Genomic DNA, 20011 nt, shown 5'->3' on the forward strand with positions numbered 1-20011 from the left:
TAATTATTAATTGTTTTTACTGAGGCTGAAGCACAGCACACACTGCTTCACTAGTGTTGCTGCTATCCCAACTACCCTATTTTTTTTTTTTTAAACACAGTCCTGGTAAGAGAGTGCAGTACCAGGGTAAGCTGACAACACTGCACCGCACCAACACCATGGTGTTTTTCACTTTCAGTTCTCCTCTGGAGCATGTCAGGGTTATTTTTGTTTTTACCAAAGTGTTACTGCTGACCACAATAAGTAGACACCACAGGTCATATTATGCTCACTTGAAAAAATATTAATGAAGTTAACGAAAAAAAATGCCAATAATAGAAATGTGTAGGTTTTAACAAAAATGGGAAATGAAACATAAACTAAAAATACACAATTAATTAGGATATGAAATTGTGTTTCGGTAACAAAGATCTGCTGTACATCCAAAGCATCCCGTAAATAAACCTTAATCTAGAATTTTTAAAAAATTATTTAATGACATTTGCAAATGCTACACTCATCCTTTATGTTACACAACAAGAAAGCAAGGGCATAAAAAGGCAACAGCCTGTAAAGGATATCGTTGCTATACTACATAAATGAAAGATGTATGATACAGAACAGGACATGTGAATTGTGGTTCTTCAGAGCCTGAAGTCTCCATGTGATGAAAGTACATTGAAACCTGGATCAGATCCATAGCTCAAGACCAGGTGAGACCCTCTAGTAAATTATTTCAGTAATGGCTGGAAATCCCTGCTATAGACACTGGTATCATTTTCAAACGTGCTGAAAGGCCAGAACTGGGGCTAGGGTCAAAAAAATGTTTATTATACACATAAACATGTGCTTAACTAAAATATATACAGTACTTCTACATTAATACAGCCATCACAATTTTATTACGCTTAGTACCACGATTATATTTGACAGCAAGGTTCTTCGTTTAACATGTTTTTGAACAAAAACACAGTCCTTGGGTGTTTTTTAACCAAGGTCATTAAAACGGACGGTAACCGAATTAATCTTTTGTCCTACCACACACACAAAATGGTGAGCACTTTGTCAATATACAACCCTATTACGTCATCATGCCACATAGATTTAGCGGTGAAACTTGGAAAAGCCGTTCACCAAACTGCCTGTTTGCCCAATCGAGTCTTATTTGGCGACGGAATAACTGCAGGACGACGACGACTTATATAGATAAGTCTTCGTTAATAATCTACACACGGAGTTACAGGTATGAATCGTTCAGCGCTCTATCACAGCAGAGCGCCTGCAACAAAGCGAGCGCTGGAATGTGTTTGACGCTGCGCGTGCGGCGCGGAGAATGCCTTCGGTACTCCCACTTCCACGGGATCCAATCCGCGACGAACAGCAGTTTCAAGGCACCCGCGAAGTCTCCAAAATGGCAAAAACAAAGCCCCAAATGTCCAAAACGCACGAATTTCAACACAAATACATGGCCGCTCGCTCGGAACCTGAAGAAGGGCCATTTTCCAGTCGCTCGGCGCTTCGTTTCCCCTGCCAAAAGTGCGTTTCGGGGGGTTGTTTATCAGTAGTAAGGGGAACTTGAAACCGCCCCTTGCCCCATTTCCTCGCTTGTTTTGCTTTTTTCGCCTGGATTCTCCATGTTGGAGCAATAGCGAGGGCTTTCATAACGACAGGAGGGAATGTACACAAATATACGGCTGGTAAAGAAACCGTACGAGAGCAACACGAAGGGCATCCGAACGAGCCTCACCCAAGAGAAGCAGAAAACAAGGAAACGAGAAGACCAACAACAGCAACAACGAAACGGACTCCATGTAAAAAATAACACGACGGCAGAGGAGATCGACGCGACGGCGACACAACGCGAGCGATCGCGTGCGGGGGAAACTGATTGGATGTTGTTGGACCGCGCATTTGTTAGATGGAAAGTTCTATCATCACACAAGTGCAAAAAGAGGAATCTCCGCTGCAGTCGAAAACAGGTAACGCGCCTGGCTGCTCATCATGTGCGGGGCCGCGCGTATGGATGGATGGATGGATGGAGGGAGAACTGGCTGAGGCCAGCTTCGTTTCGAAAATGTCCGCTTTTTTTTTTTCTCTCTCTTCCATTCGGCGCGCCTGAGCTCCCGCGTACTTAGGCGCTTAAGTTGTGATGCCTTATGTTTTATGCACTAACTAAGGCGAGCGGGCAGCTGCTTCTCTCTTACTCTTTGCGAGAAATTTAAAATCCGTCGACTCGAATCGTGGTTGTGTGCACGCGCGCGGCGCGTGAGCCTCGAGCATCGCCGTATGAGCGCGCTCTCCTCTGCATAGCCGCGCGCATATGCACACTGAATCATGTTGTGTGTGTACACCAGTAATTTACATACGTGTGATAGTCTGCATGTAATTTTTTACCGTGTGTAGCCTTACATCACTTCGTCTCGTGTTTTTCTTTTTTTTTTTGGTCTCTTACGACTGCTGGAATGAAATATATTCAATATTGAATTGCTCCCGCTAATAATATATTTTCTCAGGCTGCGTGTTTACGTTTGGAAATTAATACAGGAATGTAAACATTCTTTTAATTAGCCGTTTTAGCTACGTGTTTGGCCCCATGTCAGAGTGGATCTAGACTGAGGCTTTGCAACTTGCAGACGATGTGGTCCCGCTTCAATCCACTTTTTACTACAATTTGTCAGGTGTTGCAGATTTTTGTTTTCATTTTTTTTTTGTTTGTTTGTTTCAGTATCACTACTAGCAGCACAGCAGCTGGAAACCGCTGGAGGGAGGGAACCGTGTTTCTTTTTCTCTTTTTAATTGAATTCATTCATGTTGACCCCCGAAGGGGAGGGGAGGGGGCTCTGTCTTCATTTCTCAGCAGAAGCACGAAAACCATCACTCTTCTTGTCTTCTCATTCAATGTTTTATTACATTCATTGTCATTTGAGAGACAAAGGAATAAAATATCCATTTGTTAGTCACTGGAACAACTTTGTAGTGACTTTGCAGATGATCACATTTTCATGTATACATGTTTATTTCACGTGAACACTGGTATTTTATTGCTTTGGGGGAAAGATGGACGTTGATCTTTGCTTTCGCATGGAATCGCATATAAATGCAGTTATGGAGGTTTATTCCACGATTATGGAAGAGCAGTTGCGCTCCCTTAGTAAACACCGGTCACTTAAGTCTTAAAGCCTTTACAGATGCTCCTTCGTTAATGTTGTGTTCCGCTTAACTTACATTTGACAAATATTTGCAACGGAAGACATGCAATGGCATAACATTTGTAGTAGTTTCCCATTTTGGCATCGTAAACTTTAAAAGTTGCTTTTATTATGCAAAGTGTACCAAACTGTAAGATGTCATTAGAATTAATTAATTGGAAAGAACAATTCCGCTCTAATGTTCACACACAGGCACCTTTTGCACTTTATCTTGAAAAACATTTTTCCTTTATGAATCCTGTTTTCTCTTGAGTTGCATTTGGCTTTCACATTGACATGTACTCAGGCTAATATTTTGTCTTTAGATGTCTGTCAGATTGCAGGAGAGCCATTGTAAATTTTACACTTCTTAAATTCTTCATGCAAATTCTTCAGCAGTTTGTGAACACGAGCGGTCCTATTACGGTCATAAGTACTCCGTGTCTGACGTTATGTTAAAATAAATTCAAGTAGGAGGGTTTCTCGGTGATATGCGGTCATTATTGCTTTCATCGCTCTCTTCTTGTTGTCATCTCGGCACCCTTGGTGAATGTTGGGACGTTGTGATGGAGCTTTGCATGGCGAACGTGCGCATTTCTTCCAGCGTGCCCTTGCTGCTTTGAGCGGGACCACGTTCCAAGCTGTAGTTGAGTGCTACGGTCCTTTTCTGGGATCCTACTTGAGCGTGATACATATGTACATGTGTTGGTGTCACGTTGCTCTGTCTTCTGTGTGTGGACTCCATAACTGCACGTGTCCGGTGTTCCTTCTGCTTCGGTCCCGGCTGGAGTTACCATGTCTTTGTCGGGAGGCCATGCTCAAGTGCGTGTCTCACGCGGGGAAGTAAACACGTTTACGTCACCAGGATTGCGTAAAAATTCTAGTAATACTAAATGGTACGCTTACAACTACTCATCATCTCTAACGCCGTTATTAAATTTGATTGTTTTGGAATTGAGATTTAGTTCCATTTGAATAGAAACAGATTGTAGTCAAATCATTTCGTTGTGCTAAATGTGTACGGTGGCACAGCGCCTGGGTGGTGCGAGAGGACGTGGGTTGGATCCCCGCTCAGTCTGTGTGGAGTTTGCGTGTTCTCACTGTATCTGCATGGGTTTCCTCCAGGTGCTCTGGTTTCCTCCCACAGTCCAAAGACATGCTGTTCGGGTTCCCCCGTAGTGTGTGAGTAACAGAGAGAGAGAGTGTGTTCCACTGATGTATGGATGAGTGACCCAGTGTAAGTAGTGTATCTAGCAGTGTAAGTCACCATGGTGAATAAGGTGTGTGGACTCATAACACTACATAGAGTTCATTGGAAGTCTCTTTGGAGAAAAGCGTCTGCTAAATAAATAAATGTTGATGTGCTTTAAATTATGCCAATTATGCCATTTTTTTTTTTAGGGGAAAAAAATGTATTGATCTATTCTGTGGTTTTTCCACTCTTCCTTATGTGGTTCTTCAAAGACATAGAAGTGAACCATTGAATTCATAATTAGTTTGTAAATACTTTTATAGATGTTCTTAGAACAGGCTCTGCCAGGAGCAGTTGTCATTATGTAAGCGCCGATCTGTGCGGCCACATCAGGTTTGAATCTTAAAATAAGTTCACGTACCATCTGATCCGTCTCATCCCGAGAAAAACGCGATGCGGCCTTTGGTTTACTGAGCCTGAAAGTCGGCGTGGTGCGTATGTGTTAGTAACGCTCCAAATAGCCAAAGTCTCAAAGCTGCTCCTAGTGCTCCGCTAATTTTCTGCGCCGCTGAAGCATCCCTTCAAGTTCGATACTGTCACAGTGTTGGCGCACGATGGCCAGCTCATTTTACATGTCCCCTTAGAGAACCTACCGAAGTTGGCCCACACAAGTCTACTGCATTCTGCTACCTTTCAGCGCTGTTTGTTTTACTTCCTTTGAGACAAATAAATAATTGCTGAAAAAGCAGGCGCAGTAAATCCGTGACTGCGCAGAAGCGGTAATCGGTTTTCTGACTTTTCTGTGCAAATTAATCAGATTATTGGCTTTGAGTGCCAATCACACATGTCGTTGTTTCTCATCGCAATTACCGTTTACCGCATTCCTTGTCCCCGGGTAAATTAGTACTTAGAATATGAAGTGAATGTTTTTTGTGGTCACGTGTCAGTACGGTGTTTTTCTTCCTCTTTCAGAATAAAATACACGTTGTGCTCCATTGCCCCATGTCTCTGTCTCAGAAGTCTTGCCTCCCGCTTTTCCCGGTGAAAGTGTTTGAGCGGAGGGTCCGGATTATACCCCGGTTAATCCGAGAGGGCGTCTCGGTGGACGCAGAGGGAGTCGGGCTCTCGAGAATTCTTTCCGCAGGTTCCCTCGCTCTACGTCACGTTTTCCTGCGGTGTGTCTTGTTTTTTGTCTTCGTGTTGTTTCACGCAACATCGCTTGCGTTCAGCATACAGGGGATGATTACGGTAAACTGAAAAGTACTCTTCAAATTATTTTACTTTTTATTAAAAGAAAGCTAAAAAAATGGACAAAGAAGAGCTGAAAGCAGTCAGCATTCTGACGATTTGCCCTGAGGGATAAATTGCTTTCAAGTTTTGGCAGCATGATCATCTGTAGATGATACTGTTTGCACTCAGTTCAGTTTTGGTTAGGAAGTGTTAATAGATTTATCAAAATGTTATATTTCTCTACATTAGTTTTAATACTACGGGGGGGTTAACGTTGGATTAGTATGCATTGCAGACATCTCCAATAATATAAAGTAGATGATCACCCAGAACAATACAAGAAGAACATCCAGAAACATGCAATAATGAGTACAGGATTACTTTCAGTAGACTGCCTCTTTTGTTTGCCGTCTTAATGTAAAGCAGTGAATGTCTTCAACCAGGACAGTTGGGCTCTTATTGCAATAATACCCAAAGATGAGCTCTGATCCATATGTATCTGCCACAAACTTTAACTACTGTTTCCAAGCAGTTGTGCTTTGATGTAAAAAATGTTCAACAGCAATGATTATAAAGATCTTTACAGAATAGCTGCGTTTGACAGTGTCGTTACTTGGAATAATGTTACTCTTAATAGATGTTCTATTACTAATATTATTTTGTCTGTCAACTCATTCTAGAAACAAAGGAAATTTTGGGTTATTAGTACCTACAACACCAGTATCTTTCAACGTCTAATACGCACAGTAGACTTTAAGAAGTGTAGAATTTGGTACAGTAGTTTGAATGTATTGAAATTAGTTTTTATTTTTTTTTAGCACAAGTGACACTGAGAGCTGAAGCCAGTGAAGTGAAGCCGTTGGAAGGTTTTCCAGCTTGAAACGTTTCTGCCGTCTTTATATAGCGTTGCCCGGTACGTTGCTGGTTCTCGATGCAGAGCCACGTAAAAGACATCTGCTCTTCTGTCTCCTCCTTTGGTTCCGAAAGTGACGAGCTGATGAGAAAAAGTGTCTCCCGAAAGTCAGTAGGGAAATGCTCCTCCTCCAATGATGCCATTTTTATTTGCACTCGGACACATATTAATAGACAGAGAGATGCTCTTCAAGTGAAGCGTATCTTTAAGTGACTGGAGATCTTTCTGTGGAAAACAGAGTCCGGCATATAGCATTTAATTTTTTTCTCTTACTTAGGAAACTCCTTTAACTCTTTGGCTGCCATACGATAAACGCACCAAGGGAAGCGGCCCCGAACGTTTGCATAAGCATGTCTGAATTTTAATGAGCTGCAGTTGCGTGCCGCCAAGGGGCAGCCGGGGAAGCGAATACCGACGCGTTCGGAGATTTCCCATTTCCGAACGATGGCGTGTTCAGGTGTCGGCCACGAGAACTCACATTTGTCACACGCGTGATCGTTTGCCCCGGGTGTGCGTTTTCTGGGAAAACGCCATTAAGACGCACGGGGGACTTGTCGCACACCGCAGGCTGCTCAGTCAAGGGCGACGGCTGTCCAAGCGCAAGTAGGAAAGCTGCGTTAGGAATTCCACAGCTCTGTTTGCGTGCGTCGTGCCCGCACGTTCGCGACCGAGCGGGCGGAAAGCGAAGGGGTTCAGCAACTTTGGTGGGAAGCGCCCGGTGCATGTTGGAGCTGGGAAGGTTTGCCGCGCTTTCACCTGGCTGCGACTCTGCTTTCTGCAGCGTGCCGTGCAGGAGCATCTTCAAAGTGTCCCTCGGATTTTCGTTGCTTGGATTTGAACCTTTGCGTTTGCACTGTTTTCAGCTTTCCAGTTCCATTTTGATGAAGGGAGAGTTCAGCCAACATCTCGTTCTCTTACAGCAGCTGGACAGGTGCTCTGCTGTCGGATCTCCTGCTGTGGGTCCTTCTCGTGGGAAGGGTGCTAAGCGGTCGCTTAGGTTTGTCAGATGAGAAAGGTGACACGTGCTTATGTCTGCATGCTGTGTGGAACCGGGGTTCTGCAGACGTGACTCACGGAGAAGAACAAAGCCCCTCTTGGTGCTCAGAGTCAAGGGGATGCGACTCATAACCATCAGCAGGCTGCAGTGTGGTGTGTCTCATCGTACCCCGGTTTAATTATTCGCAGATTGTCTGAACAGTGTATTATTTTTTTGTACACTACAGTTGTAGTAATTCATATAGTTTTTTTTTTTTTTTTTTTTTTTTAATTATTTTTATGGCAGTTTATGGTAATTGGGGTTATCAATCCATCTGCATGTTGTTGTATCCTTGTACACAAAGAAGTGGGCTTTTACAGCGCGGTTGTCGTGAACGGAGAGAATTACCCCGTCATTGTTTGCTGTGCTGGACATGTGCTCCATGCCCAGTTTGCATAGTGATCTGTGGGGTTTAATGTCCAGCTGGTAGCATCCTGCTCCAGAAACGGGGCAGCTGCAGGAGAGGCCATGTGATTTTCACATGTTTGGTTTAAATTTTATCTTAACAGTTGATGGCACCACAACAATATTAAGCTTATTTATGTAAAGAGGACAGAAACAGAACCTAGAGTATAAACAACCATAAAAAGTGAAGAAAAAAATCAGTAAAGTCAGTAAAACTTAAGTATATTTAAGGTTTTTTTTTAAAAATTTTTTTAAACGCTTGCTGCAGTCTCCTGCCCATGATTATAATGGTCCACTGAAGTAAAAGTTTCTGTAGTGTTATTCTGCTAAAACCCATAGAAACAAATAAGCAAAACTTCAGGTTACAATAAAATTCACTTTTTTTTTTTCTTTTCCACGTGAAAAAAGAAATTCTTTTGTCATCTTTGCTCAGTGACTTTAAAAAATTATATAAGATTGTCATTTATTTTATAAATAACCACGTGAGTGCCTTCCCGTGTACGGAGGGAGCCGGTAGTCTCTCATCTTGGCAAAGTGTAGCGTTGCCAGCGCTGGGCGAATAGCTGTTCGGAAACGAGGGGTAATTTATCTAATGCTCATTTATACGGTGAAGTGTGCAAACGAGAGAAGCGGCACCAGTTTCCGTCAACCCCCCGGCGGCGCGTGATCGGAGGAGTCTTCGGCGGCGCTCGGCCCTCGTCCAGCGTTACTGTAGTCATGCTCGCCGGCGGCGTTGCTACGGCTCCTGGGTGCGTGCGCTCGCCTTTACCGTGGACCCTCTCCTCGGCTGACTCCTTTCTCGCTTCCCCCTGGAAAAAAAACCTCTACGGATGACGTGTGGCGCTGCAGAATAGTGTCTAGCTGTGGGAAAGGGCCCGTGATGTCGGGCTTTTAAAGGTCTTCTGGGTGGGTGTTGAGGGAAGGTCCATCAAGTGACTGTTTTCTCTTCGCGCAGGCCAAGGGAACAAATCTTCCCCCAAGAAGCCTCGGAGCAGAAATATCTTCAAAGCGCTTTTCTGTTGCCTCCGAGCACAGGATGCCCCTCAGCCGCCGCCCCCTGCCCAGGATACTTTGCTGCCGCCTGAGAACAATGGGACGGTCGCCAAGGTAACGCCGCCGTTCCCGCCCGTTGCCGAATGCTGACGTAACATCTGATCTCCGATTGGAGTCGCGTGAAGCCGCAGCCCCGGTGCTTCCGCAGCTTTCGAAGTCCAAATATGGCTTCCTTTCGATGTGTTACCGCTTGCATTTACTTGCATAACTTTGTTTTATCGCAGAGTTTGGAAAAATAGAAATAATACTTGTTCATGACATTTCAGAAACATAAATCCAACTTCGCTATACGTAACGGTTCTGTAATTGCTTGACCGGTACTTCAGTTTTGCCACTTAGCTGCCGTAGTATTAGTGTGTCGCTAGTTTGTTGGTCTTCTCTTTTCATGATGCAAGAGGCCGTCAACTTTCTCGGAAATTCAAGTAAAGAGGATAAAATTTTTAAATTGTTGCCGTTAGAAATTTTATATGAAGTTACTGTATGTATGCAAACACTGCATAAAACAGTCATTATCGGTGGTATTCATGAATTTCAGTAAGAACTTGGAAGTTCTTTTAGAGGTAAACGGTACTGCATTTTTAATGAAATAAGTAAGGTGTGCTTAAGAGTATCGTACTTGCAAAGTGGAAAAAGTGTGGCTCTGGGTGTTTTCACATATGGAAATCCCACTTTAAAAGCAGTAAAAATAAGCACCACAAGAGTCTTAAAGCACTCATCGAGTCGTTTAAATGCGGAGAGATGTTCGTACTCTGGATTTTGCGTGAGGATCCTAGCGGATTTTAACGTTCACGTATGTATTTTTACGTTCAACATAAATTTACGTTTCAGAAGCAAATTTTCCAGCCTTTCGAAATGTTTCAGTGCGCTCGGATGCACCGTTGCGCGGTCCACTTGGGGATCTGGTCTGGAATGTCATGGCAAACGTTCCTGTGGCGTTGGGACTGTAGACTTGAATGCGTGTGTCGGTGGCGGTGGGTTCTTGGCTCGTGGCCGCAGCGCCCCTGTCCAACTCTCTGTCCTCCGAGCTTTATGCTTGTCCTTAGGTTTTCTCCAGCTGTCTTTTATATGACTTTTGAGTATGGGACAGCTAGTAACGCAGTGGTTAGAGCTGCTGCCTTTGGACTCGAAGGCTGTAGGTTCGATTCCCACCTCCAGCTGTAGTACCTAGAACAATATACTTACTCTAAATTGCTCCAGTAAAAGTACCCAGCTGTATAAATGGGTAAATAACTGTAGATGTGTTACATTAACATTGTAAGTCACTTTGGAGGAAAGTGTCATTTGGTGTGTAAGTACTGCTCAATAAGAGAACAGGGGGAAAAGAAACCATCTTAAAGTACATCCTTAGTAACTGGTCTTTAAAATCAAATTTAAAATGTAAATTCATATGCGTACATTTGCACAAAGTGGAATCCAGTTAGATTTGTTCTTTTGCACGTGTGATCCAGCAATTTCAAATGTTTTTAGGCTTATATGTTTGAAATAAACGTGTCAATTGGCTTACTTGTCAGGAAAACATAAATGTAAGTAACGATGTCAGAATGGCTGGAAATGTTGAAACGGATGCCCCTGCAGTCTCCCGAGGTCCATGAATTCCGTAGATTTGGTGTTGTTGGTCTCCTGCTGGAGGGTAGCAAACATGTTTCGGCGTCACGGTGACGTGACTCTGCATCGGCACAGCCGTCTTACTGCCTCCGTCCCCGGTCCTTCGAAAAGGTCCCAGGAACCTGTCTGCTGCCTGAGGTGACCCCCCAGGACCAGGACAAGATATGTGTGGTCATCGACCTGGACGAGACTCTGGTGCACAGCTCCTTCAAGGTATTCTGCTTCGTCTTTGTCATTTTGTGGAGGGAGCTTCCAGCTGTCTATCGTCGGCAACTGTTGTCCTGATGCAGGATGTTGGTGTGAGAAACGTGGGGTATGAGGGAGGCTACACCCTGAATGGGATGTCAGTCCATCACAGATCACACTCTCACTCTCTCTCACGCACACACACACACACACACACACACACACACATACACAGGGAAACTTAGATGGGTGACATTCAGAGATGTGCATCATTAGTCTGTTCCACAGTGGTTGGAGCTACTGCCTTTGGACCCAAAGGTCGCAGGTTTGATCCCCACCTCCAGTTGTAGTACCCTTGAGCAAGACACTTACCCTAAGTTAAAATAAAAATTACCCAGCTGTATCAATGGGTAAATAATCGGTAAGCTTGTAATTGTAAGTCGCTTTGGAGAAAAGCGTCAGCTCAATGAATAAATGTAAATGCAGTCTGAGAAGATGAACCTTTGTGCTTTCATCGATCAGAAGTGCATCCTGGGACATTTCCTCAAGCGGTTACAACACTTGTATTGCTTTCTGCCCTGTAGCCCATAAGCAACGCAGACTTCATTGTGCCTGTGGAGATCGAGGGGACGACGCACCAGGTAGGACCGCTCACCTTTACACTGTGTAAATGTAAAAAAAAATCAAAGATGGTCCTGCTACTGCAAGAGTGGGTGCATGAAAAGCATATTTGGTTGTTTTGGTCTGAGGTCAACAAAGCGGAAATGTTTCTGTACCTGGGGTTTGTCAGGCTGTGCTCGGAAGTCCAGACCAGGCTCATGAAGGAAGTGTGTGTGTGTGTGTGTGTGTGTGTGTGTGTGTGTGTGTGTGTGTGTGTGTCGTGCGCCCCCTTCTGTCCAAAGGGAACCATCTACCCGTGTGGCGACTTTTGTAGAAATAGTCCAAACGTGGTACTGAAAAGGGATTGAATTGTGGGACACTTTTAGTCATTTGAAAAAAAGGGAAAAAAAAAAGATTACTCTACAATAATGGTCTTTTAAACAATTCTAACTAAAAATAGGTTAATTCACAGAAGAGTAAATGTGTTTGCTGTATTGTCTACTTGTCAGATTTGAGAAACTCTTGAGATTCAGCTCATTGCCTAGATTTTTCTTTTATTTATTTTTTTTTGCTCATCTTCTACACTTGACCAAGGGCTCAAGATCTATGGCCTCTGCCTGGTTCAAGTAATCCAGGATAGGCTGCTTCCCACCAGCATGGCCTATTCTCGATTACTTGTTTCAGGAGGTGGCTGCCATCACCGTGGACAGATGAGAGCACTCCTACACAGCGTCTCGTAAGGTGGTCTGTGCCCCCGCCCCCCTCCCCGGAACACCTGGATTATGACACGTACAGCACGCTTGTGTTGGTTTTCTTTGGGCTGTCAGGATGAAGAGTGGATTTTGGAGAGGATGATGGTTTTTGTTGAGTGTCACATGCTGGTGCAGTCAGGGATTGTCGTATGGCGCTGCATTCCAGGTGTATGTTCTGAAGAGGCCGCACGTGGACGAGTTCCTTCACAGGATGGGAGAGATGTTCGAATGCATCCTCTTCACTGCCAGCCTGGCCAAGGTAAAGGTGTAATGTAAAAATGAAAAGATGTGTACATTTCAGAATTTATGTGCATCGCTTACCGCTTTGCCTTATTCTCTTATTAGTCTAGTGTTAATAACCCAAAATCATTATACGTATTCATTTGTTTTGTGTATTGCAATCCTTGTCACATCTAATGGCATACATATGATGCTTGGTTTGATAGTGGCTAATTTGTTTTAGGGCTTCGTTGTGTTTTATTGGAATATTCATCAACGGAATTATGCCAAGTTGGTCACTGAATTTGCAGGAATGTAAAATGAGTAAAGGAGGATGATGATGAAGATGAATGTAATGAACAGTTTTAAATTAAGAGTACTTAAGTCTTAGCTGTTTTTAATCAGCACAGCTGTAATTACAGCGGAGGGACTGTGAGCCAACATGTCCAATGTCCTGCCGACTTGTCCCTCCCCACCAGCCTGGTGGCATTCCCTTTCGCTTCCTCTCCTGCACTTATTCACCTGGAAGCTGCGGTGTGATCAGCACCGAGAGCCTCACCACGCAGCTGTGCACATTTTATAAGGACTGCAGGCTTTAAGATGAATATAACTAGCGCTCATGTACACCTGCTGGGTTTCCTTTCCTGCAGTAGACTCCCTTGTCAGTACTTGGAGGAATTCCATAAGAGCCCCTCCAACTCCCTATCTGCCTGTTTACCCTCCTTTCCTGTTGGTTTTCCTCCCCCTCCCCAACCCCTCGCCGCCTCCTCTCCTCTGCCCCGAACTCTCCCAGTACGCGGACCCGGTGACTGACCTGCTGGATCAGAGCGGTGTCTTTCGGGCCCGACTTTTCCGGGAGTCCTGCGTCTTCCACCAGGGCTGCTATGTCAAGGACCTGAGCCGGCTGGGCCGGGATCTCCACAGAACGCTCATCCTGGATAACTCCCCGGCCTCCTACATCTTCCACCCTGAGAATGCTGTGAGTTCCCTCGCTCTTGGCAGGAAGAACGAGAGCATCTTTGGGCAAGGATGCGATGTTGGGCATTCAGAATACAGCATGTAATGTAAACAAAAATCATAAAGTACACTCTTGCAAACTGCAGTCCATCTCAGAACTGCGTTGCCACTCTTTGCTGGGTCTCCATTTGCTCTTTCACACATATGAATAATTGACACTCTGGAAGATTTGCGCTCATGCTGTTTGCTAACTGGTCTATTTTGTAGCTTTTTAAGGCATTAATGTCACAGTGTTAGGTGTGGCTTGCTTGTATTTACAAATAGTGCAGACCACCAGTGTAGGGTTTGCATATTTGAGGCCGGTATGACTGAGGTCACCGTGTTTTGCATGCCGCTTGCATGTTCATTATTCTTTCTACTGTCATTTTTTTTTGCCTTTTGCTCCTGATCTGTTATAGTATTGAGCATGCAGAGACTTTACTGGGGGGGGATATTGCCTTTAAACATTTTGATATCATTAGTAAAATGAATGGCTCCTATGAAGATGGAAAGACAAAAAAATCCAAAATTCGTTTTACTAAAGTTGCTTCTTCTAGAGGAAATGGGCTTTGCGCCCAGTAGATGGTAAGCCGTTTTTCAGAATGGTTAAGGAAGAGTTCAAGGGTCCACCTGTGGTACTCTCTGATAAAAGCTTGCCTGCTGCAGGACATAAACTATTTATTGCATCACAAAGCACTAAAAACACAAAATAAAAGTTTTAACTGAGTCAGTGAAAGCGTTTAGTCGTCATTGTCTGTTGATGCAGTACAGAGATGGGAGTTGTTTGGTGTTTATTCACTGGATCCTCTGTCAGTGTAAAATATCTCAAACCCACTGACAAACAATGGACGATTAACTTTTTTTTTTTTGACATGAAAATGGAATAGTAGTGGGTCACAACTACATAGTAACAAAGTGTTTACTGAAGAACTACCACTACATACTGTACAACACTTCATATAGGTTATAATATAGCTCTACCTAACTTATCTAAATGGGACCAGATATTGCCAAATTTATTTGAATAGTCATTCAGTCCAAATTCCAGCTTTTTGTTGCGGAAGAAACTTAGACTCTTGAGTGAACCACATATTCTTGTCAGAAGCTTCCTTCTCAAACGCTGAGGAGTAGTGAACCAGCATCCCGTAGTGTCCTCTAAAATAGAATCCGGACTGGGGGGGGACCCAGAAGTTTTAGTTAAAGATCTTTTCACTAAGGTTCCTCCCATATGATAACCTCCTTTCGGAGCCCCTCGTTCTTTATGGCGGTGAAATGAACTAACGTTGGCTGAAATGCAGCACCAGATGGTAGCAGGTCAACCGTGAAGTGAGTGTGTTCTGTTGTTTGTGTGTCCTCAGGTGCCTGTAGTGTCCTGGTTCGATGACACGGAGGACACCGAGCTGCTCAACCTCCTGCCTGTCTTCGAGGAGCTCAGTCAGGCGGAGGACGTCTATGCCAAACTCCAGCAGCTGCGAGCCCCTTGACCCCAGGCCTGCAGCCCCTCCCCTTCGAGCAGACCGTGTCTCGCTTCTGGAAAAATCCAAACCCTCCTGGAACGCAGGCTCTTTGTTTGCGCCGTGGACTTTGCACCCCTGCGACAGCTCGTGCTGCGGCCAGCTGATCCGGGAGCACGCCGCCATTCGGCGCCGGTGGAAACGCACGCGTGTGCAGAAAAAACCTCCCGACACAGAGTCCGTCGCATTCAAAACGAAGAGAGGAAAAGTTTTTGTTTTTGAAAGTTTCGGTAGTTTTCACACTTTAAAAAAGGACTTTTTAAAGCACTATCTCTCTCAGTTGAGACTGATTAGAGCACTATCACAGCGTGGACTTTCTTTATACTGTGTCATGGGTGATGAACACCAACGCAAAACTCATAAAGCAAAAAAGAAAACGTATATATTTTATGCTCGATTTTTGGGATATTGGGTTGTTTTCAGGAAAGCAATTCATTTCATAGATTGCCTTAACTAATCTCAAGGAAACAAAAGATGCTGAACTGCGGGTTGCTTGGACTAACACAAAACCAGTATGGCCTGGCATACAACTTGGGGTCCCAGAGCCCCTGACTGTCCATCACTGTGCCTTTTTTTTAGGAATCTCAGCATGATTAAAACTTTTGTTCATATTAGTTTTTTTTTATTTTTATTTTTAGGTTTTATATATATTTTTAAATGTCCGTTATTGTTCAGTATATAAAATATAGGTATGTTTAATTGTAGTACAAGGAAGAACAGCCATACAAACCCTCTGTACTCTTATTTTTTTTAATTTTTTTTTTTTTTTTTAAAGAAGAGAATATTCTCAGTGAGGATCATTTTCTCCTGTTAGGGACCATCACAGTCTGAGGGTTCAGACCACAGTATTATGCTAGATATTTACTACACAAGGTTTACTCTATGCAAATGGCCAAATATAGTGCATCCAAATTCTTAACTTTTTTTGTTTGCACTTTTCCAAAAAAGTATAGCACATAGGGTCTGGGTGGAACAAGCAGAAGCATAGAATGATATTCAAAATAATTTGTTTGCGTTACCTCACATATTAAGCATTTGCCCTTGCAGGAATCATGTTTTTTTTTTTTTAAATTTTTTTTTTTTAAAAGAAAGTACAAGTGTGCTTGACAGAAACTTACTGTAAATCAGCATTAGTGTACACACCTGGTTTCACACCACTTGTTACTCCATTCATAGGTAACATTCAGCAGTTCTGCTTGCCTTGGAGATGTCCAGCCTTTGTGACAGATTTGTGTCCATTTACATTTATTATGGGACTGAATACCTGGTGATGATGATTTCAGGGCTATTTCAGGAGGGCGTCATAATGTCAAAGGGGTTTTTGGTCTCTGTAGTTCTTTCTGGTTGTAGTTGAACCCATTCTGACATGTTGTTGACCCCAGGGATAACTCCCATTGAAAATGCCTTGCTCTTTAGCACTTCCACCACCCAGGAGGTGTGTGTTAGCCTTTTTGTTCTTTAAATGAGCACATGCTTACTTTTACATAACGGTAAGTGCCTAAGGCATTTATGCATGTGGCCGAGTGACAAACATCACCTCGCATATACAATATATTCTTAAACATTTGAACTATAAATTCTTTAAAATCTCACCTGGTGGTTTAAATCTCTTTCTTCAAGGAAATCATTTTCACTTAAGTTTGATTAATCGCTTTTGCAATGTACAATTTTCAGGTGACGTTCGGTAAAAATTTCTGTGAAGGGACCCTGTAGGCAAGTTTTGACTAAATTTATACTATACTCTCATATCAAATCAAAAAGGGGTTTTAATTACATTTATAAGCATGTATGTCTGTTTTTTGCAATCAAGATTTGTCACTTGTAGAATACTTTTGTTACTCATTGGTGGTGGGACATGGTGGAGGGTATTAAGAAATGAGCTGAATAATATGAAATTGATGCTGTACTGTATCTGTTTAACTAAATTCAAAAAGGTAAATCTTAGCCAGAGTTTGCTGAAGGTGCTTTGTCATCACTGGGGACCAAATTCTTCAATTTGAAATATAGCCGAAACCTTTTGGTATTTATTTTCAACAAAATAGCTGAAATATGTTTAAAAAAAAAAATGTGGGTTGATATAATTGATGCCATTGCCAGTGTTTGTCCCAGAAAGTCACCCGGCCAAACCTACTGTTGTGTGTTGCATTGGTTGCAGGTAATTTCTGGTCAGTGTCACCGGGTTCTCAACGCTAAGGGTTCGTTAGGTACTGCACAGTGTGAGTAAAATGAACAATCAGATATTTATGGTTCAGATGTATTGTTTTCTACAAATCACGGGCGCATTTTGCTTTACTTCGATATCCAAAAGAGCTTTGTAATATTGCTAATTAAAAAAAAAAAAATGTGCATACTAACAATGTGATTACCATAACTATTGTGCCTGTTATAAAAAGCTTTTAACTCCTGAACCAAGTCCTTCCTGTGTACACATTGACCCTACCTTGAGTCTACCACACTGGGTAGAGTTGGTGAACAGTGCTGATAACCAGGCTGAGGTTTTATGGTGAAAATTGGGCAGCTGGTACCATAGTGGTTAGAGCCGTTGCTTTTGCACCCAAAGGTTGCAGGTTCAAATCCCAGCTGCAGTACCCTTCACCAAGGTATTTACCCTAAATTGCTCCAGTAAAATTACACAGCTGTGTAAGTTGGTAAATCGTCGTAAGTCGCTTTGAAGGAAGACGTGAGCTAGCCGAATAAATGTAAAACACGTCTCGTTGCTTTTAATTTCGGCAAGGAAACCAAATCAAAACTCTCCACAGAGTAGCTAAGTGTCAGTTGTGTTCTAGTTATTCACTTTGGAGTAGCAAAGCTCATTTTAAACTCCTGATCCTTAAACTGCATCTGCTGTCATTCAGTTGTAGTTTTGGCTCAGTTTTTGTGGAAATGATAACTGAGTGAATGAATGGGAAGAGTGCAGACCTTTCAACGTATCCCAGTCTCATGGAAGTTCCCTGTAGCCTCACGACCCGAGCGATGTGAAGTTTTGGTACATGAATTGTCAGTAATGTTTCTGTTTCTAATGTAACTATAATGAGGAAGTCAAACTGAGCTGGTTTTCCTCTCCAGTGTAAGTTTGTCTGATGCTTCTGATTCTAGCAGTTGGTCAATCAGTCACTCACACAGTCTCATTTTGCCCCATAAGCACCATTTTGCAATTACTTTGCCGCAGGCCACTCCGTGTAAAATTGACTGTACGTGGTCCAGTCCCCATGACAGACCGTTAAGTTAATTTATTTACCGGCTTTAGCATCAAGTACGCAGTGTGAACCAGGCCAATATTATTTTCTTGATACCACTCACAGAATTCCAAATGCTGTATTAGGATTTTAAGTATTAAAAAAAACTTGAAATATATATTTCTATACTGTATTTTTGGAGTTTTTGGAAAAAAAAAAAACAGTTTTGAAAGTGGTTTAAAAATGGCTCAAGAAGTAATAAAAACCTTGATTTAATACTTGTGAATTTTGTGTGTGCTGAGCAAATGTAAATATCGTGGACTTGTTGAACATGCTGATGAGCCCGTGCTCCCTGTGGGTGGCAACATCCCTGCCTTTCCGACCTGCATCAGCAGTGACTTTATAAGGCTGTGAAGACGGCGAACGGAGCAACTTTGCATTGACCACAAGTAACATGCAAATCCAGACATATGCAGTTTTGCTCACAACACACAGCGGTGTTTAGTGGGAGTCTCTCGGGTATCTGCTGTCTCACAGTGCCATGTCAGGGCTGTTCTGTCTTCATGCATCCTGCTCAATGGAGCACTTTTCTGCCAGCAAGGGTATTACATGAGGGCTCGTGGGGGTTCAAGTACAGTAACTTAGATTTATCCATAGCACACAAGAGCCCGGGTAAATAAAGCTCCTAAAATATGCAAATGTACATGGTCTCACAATAACCCTCTATACTGTAGTGTGGTACACTTTTGCAGTCTTCTGAGTTTCGCTCAAAGCATATCGAGATGAGACTTCATGTAGTTAATTATCAGCAAAGCATTCATGTCTTTAGGCTGATGTGAAACACATACTACAGTACCCCAGAACAGGGAGCAACAATTTTTACTGTCTGAATCTCGTTTTATGTTTATAACCTGTAATACTACGTGTCTTTTAGTCTGTTTTACCTGTGTGCAATGACACACTACATGCTTTGAATAGAAGTGTCTTCTAAATAAATGTACATCTAAAGATTAAACGCCTTCTTCGAATTGCGCTTAACCCAAAACAGGTCACTGCAAAGCATTTGGTTAATTAAACTCACAATTTATGAGTTGGTATGTTTTTAGAATTTATGTGCTTCAATAAACTGCAGGTTATTAATGCATGCAATTAATTGAACACTTTTATAAAAATGCATTGTGTCTGGTTAGCTATAAACACACACAATGTCTACAACCGCTTGTCCTGAGTGGGGTTGCGGCGAACCAGAGCATAACCCAGCAACACAGGGCACGAGGGGACACACCCAGGACGGGATGCCAGTCCCTCACAAGGCACCCCAAGCAGGACTCGAATCCTAGACCTGCCAGAGAGCGGGACCCAGCAAAGCCCGTTGCACCACCGCGCCACCCGCTGTATAAATATTTACATTTATTCATTTAGCAGGTGCTTTTGTTCAAAGCGATATCAGCGATGTCACACTGAGCACAGATTATGTAAGAAAAGACAGAAAGATACAGAATGCTGGAATATACAGAAAGATTTCTGAAAACAAGAGCCGTTTAATTTCCAGATTTCGTGTGTGTACTGTCACCAACAGAGTGATGAGCACCACCGTGGCACAGTATGTAGCGCTGGTGCCTTGGAGCTCCTGGCCTATGGACTGACATGTGGGTTTGAATCTAGGTCAGCCTGTATGGAGTGTTCTCTGTGTTCCTGTGGCTTCTCTGGAGTGCTCTGGTTGCCTCCCACTGTGCATAGACATGTGAATTTGTGACCATAAATTGTGTGTGTGTGTGTGTGTGTGTGTTGTAGAATAGACTGGCATACTCTTCAGGATGTCTTGTGCCCTTTGTTTTCCTGGTTTGGCTTTGGATTACTCTGTCCCCATACTCCTAAGTGGTTTCCAAAAATAAAAGGGTGATTTATATTATAATTCACAGGTGTATTTTATTATATTTGATTAAAATATTACTTTTTTATATTCC

General features: G+C 43.0%; 1 protein-coding gene across 2 annotated transcripts; it reads left to right on the top strand.

Moving 5' to 3' along the window:
• Window positions 1-1179: 1179 nt before the first annotated feature.
• ctdsp2 (CTD (carboxy-terminal domain, RNA polymerase II, polypeptide A) small phosphatase 2) lies at window positions 1180-18325 on the top strand. Of its 2 annotated transcripts, none has more exons than XM_018725914.2 (7): window positions 1180-1958; window positions 8899-9050; window positions 10677-10814; window positions 11372-11428; window positions 12306-12398; window positions 13152-13337; window positions 14713-18325. In XM_018725914.2, the coding sequence occupies exons 1-7, from the start codon at window positions 1898-1900 to the stop codon at window positions 14836-14838; spliced, it is 813 nt and encodes a 270-aa protein (XP_018581430.1). In that variant the 5' UTR covers window positions 1180-1897; the 3' UTR covers window positions 14839-18325. The 2 variants fall into 2 exon arrangements, with proteins under 2 accessions (XP_018581430.1, XP_018581429.1); XM_018725913.2 differs by having other exon boundaries at window positions 1186-1958; window positions 10713-10814.
• Window positions 18326-20011: the final 1686 nt, after the last annotated feature.

Source organism: Scleropages formosus, chromosome 22 (assembly GCF_900964775.1).
Source record: "Scleropages formosus chromosome 22, fSclFor1.1, whole genome shotgun sequence".
Taxonomy (NCBI): Eukaryota; Metazoa; Chordata; class Actinopteri; order Osteoglossiformes; family Osteoglossidae; genus Scleropages; species Scleropages formosus.